Source organism: Laetiporus sulphureus (assembly GCF_001632365.1).
Source record: "Laetiporus sulphureus 93-53 unplaced genomic scaffold LAESUscaffold_4, whole genome shotgun sequence".
Lineage (NCBI taxonomy): Eukaryota > Fungi > Basidiomycota > Agaricomycetes > Polyporales > Laetiporaceae > Laetiporus > Laetiporus sulphureus.
Window position 1 is genome coordinate 1117876 of NW_024468513.1, and position 12046 is coordinate 1129921.

At 54.1% G+C, this 12046-nt stretch overlaps 6 protein-coding genes across 6 annotated transcripts in view; 4 read left to right on the top strand and 2 right to left on the bottom strand.

Annotated features, from left to right (window-relative positions):
* LAESUDRAFT_809839 (uncharacterized protein) overlaps positions 1-1322 on the bottom strand; it is a 2232-nt gene extending 910 nt beyond the window's left edge. The window contains exons 1-2 of the mRNA XM_040914169.1: positions 1041-1322; positions 1-968 (exon numbers count right to left, since the gene is read on the bottom strand). Coding sequence (XP_040768739.1) covers positions 1-968; positions 1041-1187 — 1115 coding nt within the window. The 5' untranslated portion in view covers positions 1188-1322. The remainder of the gene's footprint in view (positions 969-1040) is intronic.
* Positions 1323-1799: 477 nt separating this feature from the next.
* On the top strand, positions 1800-3427 carry LAESUDRAFT_721417 (uncharacterized protein). Its single transcript, XM_040908011.1, has 2 exons — positions 1800-2167; positions 2254-3427. The coding sequence occupies exons 1-2, from the start codon at positions 1940-1942 to the stop codon at positions 3010-3012; spliced, it is 987 nt and encodes a 328-aa protein (XP_040768740.1). The 5' UTR covers positions 1800-1939; the 3' UTR covers positions 3013-3427.
* LAESUDRAFT_360606 (uncharacterized protein) lies at positions 3408-4759 on the top strand. The gene is made up of 3 exons (XM_040902166.1): positions 3408-3783; positions 3854-4426; positions 4493-4759. The coding sequence occupies exons 1-3, from the start codon at positions 3731-3733 to the stop codon at positions 4560-4562; spliced, it is 696 nt and encodes a 231-aa protein (XP_040768741.1). The 5' UTR covers positions 3408-3730; the 3' UTR covers positions 4563-4759.
* LAESUDRAFT_360461 (uncharacterized protein) lies at positions 4694-7574 on the top strand. The gene is made up of 2 exons (XM_040902165.1): positions 4694-4955; positions 5020-7574. The coding sequence occupies exon 2, from the start codon at positions 5020-5022 to the stop codon at positions 7207-7209; it is 2190 nt and encodes a 729-aa protein (XP_040768742.1). The 5' UTR covers positions 4694-4955; the 3' UTR covers positions 7210-7574.
* Positions 7575-8046: 472 nt separating this feature from the next.
* Positions 8047-9237, bottom strand: LAESUDRAFT_644173 (uncharacterized protein; the record flags this gene model as incomplete). Its single annotated transcript, XM_040903837.1, has 4 exons — positions 8047-8200; positions 8324-8903; positions 8967-9117; positions 9175-9237. The coding sequence occupies 4 exons, from the start codon at positions 9235-9237 to the stop codon at positions 8047-8049; spliced, it is 948 nt and encodes a 315-aa protein (XP_040768743.1).
* Positions 9238-9670: 433 nt separating this feature from the next.
* LAESUDRAFT_755632 (MFS general substrate transporter) lies at positions 9671-11886 on the top strand (the record flags this gene model as incomplete). Its single annotated transcript, XM_040912044.1, has 16 exons — positions 9671-9689; positions 9745-9827; positions 9885-9968; positions 10018-10056; positions 10105-10125; positions 10187-10223; positions 10281-10352; positions 10402-10591; positions 10642-10692; positions 10753-10866; positions 10929-10949; positions 11002-11124; positions 11184-11346; positions 11410-11478; positions 11541-11656; positions 11712-11886. The coding sequence occupies 16 exons, from the start codon at positions 9671-9673 to the stop codon at positions 11884-11886; spliced, it is 1377 nt and encodes a 458-aa protein (XP_040768744.1).
* Positions 11887-12046: the final 160 nt, after the last annotated feature.

Genomic DNA, 12046 nt, shown 5'->3' on the forward strand with positions numbered 1-12046 from the left:
AGAGAGCCACTGTTCGTCTTGTCCGCAGACGCATTTGCAGAGTTGCCGTTATTGGTCTGTCCAGCGTTTGCATCGACGAGAGAGCCACTGTTCGTGCTGTCCGCAGACGCACTTGCGGAGTCACCGTTATTGGTTTGTCCAGCGTTTGCATCAACGAGAGAACCATTGTCCGCGCTATCCGGAGTGGAGTCGCCTGAATTGCCAGTGCCTGGAGCCGCGGTGTGGTGTCTCGTATTGTCTGACGAGCTGGCATTGTCCGTAGAGCCGTTCGAGTTGTCTCCATTTGCATTCACATGGACGAGCGAACCGTCATCTGCGTTGCCCGTTCCAGCCGTGGTGTCCTTTCCGGACGCGCCGGCGGTGCCATCAGGGCCAGAGCCAGCGTCTGTCGTATCAATATTCGAAGCCCCCGTGCCAGCGCTGTCAGCGCCTTGGAAGGTGGACGTCGACGTAGGATCAGAGCCAGAGCCGTGTCCGGAACCAGTAGCAGCAGACTGAGAATCAGAACCAGAACCAGCTCCATTGCCTGAGGCGCCGCTTTCAGGAATTCCATTGTCAGCGCCATTGCTTCCAGACACGTTGTTCGCATTATCCGCGTCGCCAGACACGCCTGCGCCAGAGGCATCACCGGTGTTCGCGCTGTTTCCCGAGTTGGTATCAGTCGTAGTCGCTTCCTTCGGGTTGGGATCGGGGCTGCCGTTGGTATCAGTGTCAGCGCTGATATTGCCGGTCGCGGCGGAGGGCTCAGCTGGGTTGCCAGTATCAGCATACCCGCTGTCTGCAGCGTCGTGGGGGTAACCGTCGCCGGTGGCGTCGGGATATCCGTTGGTCGTGCTATCTACGTAGCCCACGTTCGCGCCGTCTTCGCCTGTGATAGAAGAGAAGCCATTGTAGCTATCATATCCAGGGTAGCCATCGTATCCAAGTCCTGTGTATGCGCGTCTGGACATGGAATGATCATCAGGAGTCTGTAAGATATGTATGGAATAATTTCGTTAGCGGACGACGATCAGCGGGATGTATGCTATGGTGATGCGCACCGAGACGATCGCATTCTCGGCGGGATGGGATGCATGGTTGGATACAGCGTCGAACACCGGGCTGAGGACAGCGCGGGGGGTGACCGGCGCCGCGATGGAATGCTGTGCGAAAAGGAGGACGGGCGAGAGGGCGAGGAGGGAGCGCATTTGAGCAAAGGAATGGAAGGGGTAGGGAGTGTGGTATAGGAACAAGAAGCACCAAAGGGAGGAGATGATAGTTGGAATGTAGAGGGGGTGACAGGAGCATGTAACGCCGGGTGACGAGGCTGGCAGTGACAATGACTTTAGTGGTGGCGGCGGATGATCGGCGTGACCGCGGGAAGTGGCGGGGAAGCCGTGTGGCCAGAGGGCGGGCAAGATCACATCAAGGGGCAGCACAGCTCATCAGCGCAGCACATCTCCGTTGGTCCGCAACGAATTCGCTTGCGTGTTTTCGGAGTGGTTTTTGTCTGATGTGGAGGATATAAAATGCACAGCCGGCCAGTCGGCTAGCGTGAACGAGCGTGGCGCGCACGTTTCGGCTGCAGCGTGCACTGCCAGTGGCTGCTGGGCGGAATCTGTCACCGAGGGGAAATTAAAAAAAGTATTGTTGTTGTTGCATCTGGCTGCATCTATCAGATCTTTCTTCACGATGAAACGCGGGAATTTGTCTGGTCAAAGGGAAGTTGATGATGGACGGCGATGGGCAGGCCCTCCGAGGTCGGATCCGGACGAGTCACAGCCCGGCGCGCTGGGTCTTCGCGCGCTTACTCACCGCCAGCCAGGACACGACCATCACGGAAATGAGCTAGCTGGCGCCCTCTCCCTCTCTTATGTCGCCACAACTCACTCCCTTCTCCACTCGCCATCGCCCCCCACCCCGCTAACGACCCTTACCACCATCCCCGACGCCCCACATCATGACCCGCGGCCGCAGAAAAGACATGACCATCCCGCCCTCTCGCGCACTCCTCCAGCAGCGCGACTACCGCGCCCGCAAGGCCCGCTATGTTGCTGATCTCGAGGAGCGCGTCCGTGTCGCCGAGGAGGAGAACGTCCGTCTCAAGGACGAGGTTAACCTCCTCACTGCCCGCCTCCAGGCCATCGGGCCTCCCATCGTGCACAGAGCCAGCCCCAGCCCTGAAGTGGTGCGTAATTCACCCGTGCTGCGGCGTCTCTGCTTCCCCTGCTGACTGCTCTCTATTCCCTAAATTCCTCCGAATTGTCTCCGCAGGCCGCAGCAACGTCCGAGCTCATGCACAACCTCTCCGCCGCGTCGTCCTCGCTCGCGCACTTCCAGCGCGTCGCCTTCAACCGCCTATCCGACCCATCGGGCAGTTCCCTCCAGCTACCACCTATCCATACACATACCCCTAGCTCTCTCGCAACGCCCGCCTTCACGCCGTCGCCCCTATCTCAGTCGCACCGCCGCCTCCCGTCCCCCCACCCGCAAGCTCGCATCGAGCTCCCACCATTACATTCCCTCCACCGTGATCTCTTTAGGAACGACCCCACACCCGGCCAGGTGCCGTATCACGAACAGCCCACGCCCATCTCGGCGTCATCATCAGGGTCAGGGGCAGCGGTGGGAATGGGAATCCCAGCTGGGACAGCACCAGCATATCAGCAGCGCCATTCACCACACATGCAGTCACCTCATATGCAGGCGCCCATGATGCCCCCGGCGCGCCCGATGCAGGTCGACCCCCGCCCGTCGACGCCAATTGGGTCCAGCTCAGCCGGGCCAGGCTCGAGTGGGTACTCAGAAGAGCAATGTTGCGGGGGCTTTCTGGACTGCCGCGGGCTAGCGGAGGAAGAGGAAGACCAGCTCGTGGACGACGCTGAGGAGAGCGGCTCGCACGGCACGTCCTCGCGGATGTCGGAGATGCGCTCGACGTCATTTTCAGGATCGGAGGCGAGCCAGCGTAGCACCTCGTCGTCAACGCCGATATCGGGGCCGTCACGCATTCACAGGATATCTCGCTCCCATTGACGAACGGACCAACGCCGGATGATCCCTGTTTCAAGAGACAGACAGACGCACAGACACGGATACAGACAGTCTACGACCAAGAAGAACCTCAGCGGCAAGCCCATATCGTTCCGCGCTCGCCCTGATGCTTTGCATTCCCATCTCCATTCATGCGCTATATGTTATCTCTTACTTTGCACGCACCACTGCTTTAGTATCTTTATACTGCCATACCACCGCTGCTGTGCTGCTGCCGCTATGATTTGCTATGTTGTATCAACGTTAGTGTAATGTGTCGATGCTTTGTACTGTACACTAATTGCTAATTTGTCTCGTATCTTGTTACACCATAGCCACTGCTCAGAGCGAACTCAGACCTAGTGACGATTGATGACGAATACTCTTTCTCCATTTGGACCATTAGGCATGTTTCAGGGCGAGTGGCGAATTCTGCTTGGTGTGCGTAACGTCTCTTGAAAGCTTGGCAGCGCTACACGTTTGGGTAGCTCTCGCTTGATGCCCGATGTCAACCACTCGCTGGCGTCTCTGCGGAATGCCGCGGACCTTCAGCGGGCCTGCGAATCCGACAAGGAAGGGTGCTGACGAATTCCCTGCAATCTACGATAGGTTAACTGACGATCCTCGTGGAAGAAGCATGGACGTGCGGCGAATTCAATGACATTCTGTGCCTTGTTCGCGACATCAGGCACATAACGCGCACGGACCATGGCATAATGGGATGCACAGGAAACGCACAGGAGGCCGATGCCGTGCCTTCCCGCAAATCATTACGTCCGTCTGACCTCATTCATTCATATTCGCTCAGCAAACTTTGAGTGAAGGATAACGCAAATCCCACGAGGAGCATCAAGATCACGGAGACGGCCTTGACACGCATCACACATCAAATACCACATCATGGCAGGCACTCTTCCTTCAACAGCATTGCCACGGCCTTACCATCACAATCATCATCACCACCACCACCACCCTATATCACGGCAATGACACTCAGGGTGCCACGTTTACCGCCGACGTTCGATATCTCAATTCAGACGATCGTGGATGGCGTCAACCGCGAGCGTAGCTCAGCTCGTTTCCGCCGTGTCAGAAGCAGCACTATTTCCGCGAAGTTGCTAGCTCGTAGCCTCATCCGTCTAGAGCTCACTGAAGGCGATGAGCTTGTGCGCCTGTTGCGAACCTGTCCCCCTGCGAACGCGGCCCCGCGCGCCCTCGCGCGCCGTTCTGTCGGAGATAAACAGTACATCGATTCAGGAAGCAACGCTGACAGGCGTCAGTTGTCATCCAGGATCCGACTATGGGTCGGAAGCGTTGCAGATTCAGTTGCAGGGCACAGACAGAGAAGGACGAAGCAAGACACGTTGCAGCGCTTTCAAGCCACTCCGCGGGCCGCACATATTCCGGACACGACGATGTAGTACTGTCCGTATATCCATTAGGAGTCCTCCATGCTAACGTGCTGGTCCGTACTATGCGGTAGCAGTTTCGCGCGAATATGCGTAGCGTCTGCTACGGGCGAGTACAAGCACTTAACGGGGGTTGAGCTCTGACATGCTGCGGCCCAAGCAACGCAGACTGTCGTTATCAGAATGTCAGCGTGACCACAAGATGCCGCTCGAATTTGATTCACCCAACACACGTTACCTATTCGGGCTCATGTTCGGTCGGACTATCCCCCACTGCACAAATGATGAGGCCAGAATGCGTGAACCACACGTGGATGCCCTGGACCCATGAAACGAGCGTCATTATTATTCTTACATGTACCGCAGCGACTGAATTGGCCAGATTGAAGAAGTGAATTTTCAATGAGCCACTATCTGCTACATCGTGCAATGCACATGTCCAAATATATTGGCATGCACTCTATTGCCAACTCCCCGTTCAAGTGCTACCTCGATACTTAGTCTACCTGTACCTATTTTCTGGGCACTCTTCACGAGGTGAGTCCGAAGCCAGGCTCAAGGGCGGTCAACGCGTATATTCATCGCGGTCGGTGGCTAGCAGATGCAGCATCCAGATGACGCACCAGACAAGGGTGCCAACCGTGATGTTGTTTCCTGGTGTCGGGATACCGTATGGCTTGGCGGCCCACACAATGGGTACCGTCTCTGCCTTTCTCTCGCGGAGTACGATGCGTGCCGCCGGTATCGGCGTCGTCCATATTCCCCTACATCGGACCACGATATTGGCTTTGAGGAAGCAGCCCTTTTCCAAAGTCTCCTGACTTTCGGACTAGTCGAGGCCGTTACAGGGCAGAAGCTGCGAGAAGAGCAGCTCATTCGCACCTCGCCCACCGGTGAGAGGGTCATCAGCTGCGAGAATCTTTCTCCCGTCCTCGCAGACTTTCGACGGCGCCTGAATGACCTCAAAGAAGACAGGTCCGCCTTGCAGGTTTGGCACGACCAAATCGAGGACACGTTGATGCAAGCGCAGGAGCTCTTGCTGACCGGTTTTATGGATGCGGAGCAGAACTTACTCCATGGCGTTGGATTGGAGGAAGGGACCATTGGCAAGATTCAGTATATGATTGCTGCTATAGGGGAAGCCCTAACCCTGTCTCGGCTGTTCAAACATTACACGTCGCTTGAAGGCACTCGTGCTCCTCATTGGGGATGGGCACGTAAATACCGGTCCAAAGACGTATACGGCGAAGAAATGCGTGCGAGGGGGTGGTGTCCATTCACCATCGAGACATTTACGGATAGACTATGCGTTCTGGGGTACGCGCATAGTCAGCCTCCACCTTTTCGCCCGACGACATATCGTTCACACGAAACCTGTACAATGCTGCTCTGCAAGGCGAATGATGTCGTTCCTGGAACCTATCGCACTCGCCACGTCTCGGAAGACTGCGGATGTTTATTTCACAAACCTCCACTATCACAAGTCACTGCTGCCATTTTAGCCGAACAGATTCCTGTAATCAAGGTTATCGGCTCCGATGATCAACCGCTGCAGGTCATCTGCATGTCCAGCGATAACACTCCCTATGTCGCCATTTCGCATGTGTGGGCTGATGGGCTTGGGAGCACTACCGAGAGCGGGCTGCCTACCTGTCAGCTGCAACGACTAGCGGCTCTGACAGAGTCGTTGATGCCAGGAGCACCTTTCTGGATCGACTCACTTTGCATCCCAGAGGATCGTACTTCGCGCAAGCAAGCCATCAGAATGATGGCCCGCACTTACAGCGAAGCACAGGTCGTGCTAGTAATTGATGCCGGCATATATTCGTGTCCAGTCGACGCTCCGATAGAGCGAAGGCTGTTAGCAATCAGGGCGTCGGCATGGGTTCAGCGACTTTGGACATTACAGGAAGCCCTTCTGGCACGAGAGTTGAAGTTCCTTTTCGGTGGATGCGTGGTAGACTTCAAAGACTTTCTCAAAGCAGGGAACGACGACGACACGAACCTTGATCCAGTGCAAACACCCCTGCTCCTGGAAGTTGCCCGGCTTTGGAGCCAGAGGAAACGGATTCAGAAAGACTTCAAGCTCAGTCTTTCCGAAGTCGTCCAGTCGCTTCAGAGGCGCACATCGAGTAAGATAGAGGACGAGCCTCTAGCAATTGCGAGCTTACTCGGTGTCAACGTAAAGAAAATAGTCGACACGCCACGCAGTGAGCGCATGAAGGCGCTGCTGTTGGACCTCCAAACAATACCTTCTAGCATCATCTTCATACATGATGGAGAGAAGCTCAAGAATCCAGGATTTGGCTGGGCACCTGCATCGTTCATGATTGATGCTGTAGCATCCGCGACGGAGGAGACTGCTTATTGCACATCTGATGGTCTGATCGCCAATTATTACTGCCTCCACATTGACTCCATGACCTTTGGTGCAAAGGGGCCTTATTGCCTGCTGGACAAAGTGAATCGCTGCGGCTTCTGGCTGGTCGGGGTGAAAACGTTCAGCGATACTGTCGGAGCCGCTTGCAACGCACTGCTCCTGGAGAGGTCACCAAGACTTGATGCAATCGTTATTGCGGGCGCTCTTGTATCGTTGCAACAGATAGACACCACCGTACGGTCAGAAGAACCAGAACGGATCCAGGTTCAAGGCATATGCACATATCTCGGAACTGCTGGCGTTAGATTTTGCACGTTCGACGACCTGAGAAAATTGATACTTTCGGGCCCTGGGTACGTCGACGAAGGAAATGTCAAGGACTCTGAGCGTCTAACTCTGTGCATAAAGTGAAGTCAATGTAGATACAGTAAGGGCTACAGTATGTGTGCAAAATCTCATGATGCCCACTTTGTTGCATATACTCTACTTACTTTGGCCAGAGTTCGAGATGAGCCGCGGCGCCATTCGTTTGGGGCTGTGAGTGCTGTGCATGTCTGGAAACACGGTAACGGTTCCTGATGATCCGACAAATCACTATCTATAAGCTGTATGAGAGTGCGAAGCGTTTCAGAGTGTCTCTCCTGATGGATGGTGATCAGTCTATTAACACACCAGCGTCCGCACGGAATGCCGAGCGTTGCTAATCCCGATGAGGGAGGAGCATGACGAATTTCATAAAAGTGACGGTTAGGCTGTGGCTGGCCTTAAGTTAATGTGAATACGACCAATGCTCGGAGAAGAAGCGCAGAAGTGCCGTGAATTCGACAGCTTGGCGTGTCCCATTTGCATCAGGCACATAATGCGCGGACCATAGCCGGTCATCTTTGGCACATGCACAGGAAATGTCCAAAGGGCCGACGCTGTGCCTTTGCAAATCACTATGTTCCGTTTGGTGACTTCAGTCACTCACATTCATCCCAAATTTGAATAAGGACAACGCAAACTCCCACGAGGGGCGTTAAAGACAAGCCCGACGTGATCGTGACATGCATGATGCATCAAATACAAGATGACAGAAACAACTCCCTCAACACCGCAGCCATGGCATTGTTATCACACCATATCACAATGGCGCGTTCTGCGTCTGAGAGTGGCACCATCTACCGCCAGTATTTGATCAAGTACTCACGTTCTCAAACTTAACGGCGTAGATGGCGTAAACTGCGAGCGCAGCTCAGCTCATCTATTCTATGTTAGAGATAGCATCGCCTCCGCAAGGTTCCGTGAGCGTTCGTTGTAGTCCCAGCGGTCGAGCCCACCAAAGTCGATGGTTAGGGCGCCCGCAGCGAGGTTCACTTGCAGCTCGCAGATGTGGCTTACGCGTGCGCGCCAGCTGTCCGCGCTGTCGGAAGGAAGTAATGAATCGTTGCACGAGGGAGGGAAAGACGGCGTTAGTAATTGACTTGACGGGTTCTCGATCCGGTGGACCGGAAATAAGAAGGACAAAGGAAGGGGAGTCACTCACGTCGCAGTCCCGTAAAAGTCGCTTTGCTGGCTCACGAGACGTACACATTGGTCCGTGTTCGATCGAGCGTCGTATATCCATACAGTTTTCCCGGTGTACACCTCTTGCCATCCGTCGTGGTCCACTAGCCTATTGGGAGGCTTGATGCGTTTCGTGCCCGGTGGAGGTGTAGGCGCTGGACGAATATCGACGTCGTTCAAAAGCCGCAAGGCACCAAGGTTAGAGAGGTTTGCGAAGCGTGCTCGGTCCGACAGAGCAGCATTGATAACGGTGAATATTCTGAGTGACGCTGAACTTTCTCCTTCGTCTTCGTCCTTGTCATCATCGCCTTCGTCTTGGTCCATTGCTTCATCAACGTCCTTCTTTGTGGAAATGGAGCCCTGTGCATCCGTCATTGTCGCGTCTTCGGGTGTCCGCATGACTGAGAATTCCGCCTCGCCTTCTTGGAGCTTCTCGCCAAATGTCTGCCACGCGTCTTCGTTTGAGTAGTCCGTGCGCAGGAGAATGCCGAGACCGGGGACGTCAGCAGTTAGTGCGTGGAGCGGATCGTCATCCGTGACAAACTCTGCATCTTCGTTGGCTGCGGTGTTAGGGCCCTGCTGCGGCAAGCAAGGTGAGATAAAGTGCGGTTCTGTGAAGAGACCGATGATGGCTAATCTCGGAAGATCCTGACATACTATCGCATAGGCAGCCTTTTGTTCAAAGGGAAGAGCCCAGAACGCGTCCGCTACTCGCAACCGCCACTTTCGCCTGCCTTCATCGGGATAGCGCGCTTTGACAGCAGGGTATCTGTCCTGCGAACGCGATTAGTTCTTTGCCGAAGAATTGTGAGCTAGTTTGCTGCTGCTGACCACCAGAAAACGGGCCAGGCTAGGGGCAATCTGCTGCGGCTGAGTGGATCCTTGGGATTTCATCAGTCAAAAATGTACGTTCCACGGTGTGGAAAATCAAGGGCAGTGGCTGAGACGCGGAGAGTCGCGCCGGGCGCGTCACGAGACCAACTGGGATCAAGCACCAGCCTCCAAATCGGGCAGGTGATCTAGTTCAAATTACAACCCGTGAGTGCACCCAGTGGCTGCGTTGTCCATTTCCGTGTAGGCAACACCCGATTCAGGACATCACAAGGTGCTCCTTTATCAACTCAGCGGTGACTATGGGGGAAGAGAAGTCGCGCTCCTCGGACCGTGCTCGAATGGGTGCATCGTCACGCGGGGCACCTCGAGGCTACATCTCGTATATGCTTCCCTATGCTTGGCTTACCCCGCAAAGTATGGGGCCCCGCACTCGTCCGGAAGTATTTAGGTTGGAGACCTTTCAAACAAGGGACACACCCCCGGCTTTCCCGCCATGCCAGCGGAGACGACAGGTGTGTATTTATTCAACGAACGAAGAACGAGACAAAAGGTAATTTTCCTCTCAAGGAGCTGAGCTGTCGCGCAGGGAATGGGTGTATGCATTTGCCCTGGTGACATCGTTGTTCTTCACATGGGGCTTCGCATACGGCGTGAGCAGGACTCCGTTGCTATCCGTCAAGTGTCGCTGATGATGATGAACTTCGCAGCTCCTTGATGTCCTCAACGCGCACTTCCAAGTGGTCTTTGGCATCACGAAGCTGCAGAGCACGATGCTCCAGCTTGCGTATTTTGTACGTATGATAAGCGAGAAGCTCATGGGTCCCGCTGATTGCCTCTAAGGGAGCTTACTTTGTCTATGCACCAATTGCCGGGATTTTCGTGAGTGTGCACAGCTGATTACTGACGCATGTTTCTCATCAATGGTAGATGAGAAAATATGGCTACAAGGTTTGCTGGCTCTTTACCCGCATGTGCAGTCGCCTGGATCTGATGCGATCACATCTTATAGAAAGGAATTCATATGGGCTTGACGTACTACTCGTTAGGTCCGTGATATATTGCTTTCAGTGACGTTGATGCTGTGATACTGATGCAGGCAATAGGCGCCATATTCTTCTGGCCTTCGGCGAAGTTTGAGACATTTGGTGGATTCGTTGGTTGCACCTTTGTTATTGGTGCGTGTAACGATTACGCCTTACACGCTGAGCCCTGATGGTGTTTCAGGGTGTGGACTGTCATGCCTTGAAGTAGCGGCGAACTCGTACATCAGCGTGCTCGGATCACCGAAGTATGCAGCCGCGCGCTTGAACTTCAGTCAAGGTTGGCAAGGAGTTGCTTCGTTTGCGGGACCAATGATTGCGTCGAAGTGGTTTTTTCAAGGGAAGAATGCAACTTCGCTCTACACGGTGCAATGGTGAGTCCTACCGTTATTGAATGATATAATCTGATATCTACGCTTTGCAGGGTGTATGTTGCTGTCGCAGGGCTTGGCCTGATGTTGAACATTTTGTTCTAGTGAGTATCACGACGTCGCTCGCAATATATCCTAAGCAAGCCTTTGCTTCTCATGCACAGCTTCTGCCATTTGCCGGAAATTTCGGAGGAAGCGCTCTCGGCCGCAATGGCTAATGCGGGATCGAAAGCTGATCAAGAGCCCTTCTGGAAACAGTACCACTGTATTTTCGGCTGGTGAGTTCGCATTCTATCTTTCATTTATCATCAGAATGCTTGATAAATGCTGTGCACAACAGGATCGCGCAGACGACTTACACGTATGCTTCGCTTTATTGCGTGATGGCAAACGTACTAACCACGATGATGTAGTGGGGCCCAAGTTGGCGTCGCATCCATGGCAACCAACTTCTTCGAGGACCAGGGCCTCGGAATCTCCAGCTCTCTAGCCAGTCAAATGTACTCGTATTGCCAGATCACGTTCACGGTCGGCCGGTCAGTTCACGCTGAATCACGCTTTATTTCGTCTGCTCATCAAATTTGTGATATCGTAGATTCGTCGGAGTTGTATTGCTGAACTACATCGACCCCGCGCTACTGCTCACCCTTTACGCCGTTGCTTGTTCCGTTTTCGCCGTCTGTGTCGCCTACGTTCCGGGCTGGGGAGGTGTCGGATGTATCTACTGCCTCTTCTTCTTCGAGTCGATCTGCTATCCTGTAAGCTTTACACTTTGCTCTGAGATATCCGGATTTACTGATTAGCACCGACGCACGGTACAGGTGATCTTCACGCTGGCGACTAAAAACCTGGGTCGGCACACGAAGCGTGGATCGGGTCTGGTCGTCATGGTCAGTGACCGCATCTTGCATCGATGAGCTCTACATTGAAACACAGAAACGCGATTTTTTAGGGTGTCGGAGGTGGCGCATGGTACCCTCCTGCCCAGGGTTCCATCGCTGACCACAACACTGCGCATTCGTACATCGTTCCCTTCACGGGTTACGTGGCGATGACGTTTTACGCTGCGTAGGCATCACCTTCATCTGCTGTTTTGTCAGACGGATATCTGACTATTTCAAAGAGGAATGGTGATATGGCAGGCACGTCACTATGGGTTCCACTTCCGAAACGTCGACGAACTTGAGGAGGCGAAAGAGAAAAAGGGAGAATTGGAGTACGATGGCGATCAAAAGGTGCCGCCAGATATAGAAGACAAGAAATCAGAAGAGGAGTTCGTGGAAGCAGTGTCTGTATGATACCGCACCTCGATCCAATGCGGTGGCCTGTCTACGTGCATTCAGTAGCCAGCACGTCGCCTACTAGACGTCATCTAGGTTCACACGAGCCGAGCAGCACGCAAACTCTTAGGACTATGATGTATCTGTATACTCAGAATATCTGTACTGTAGCGCATCG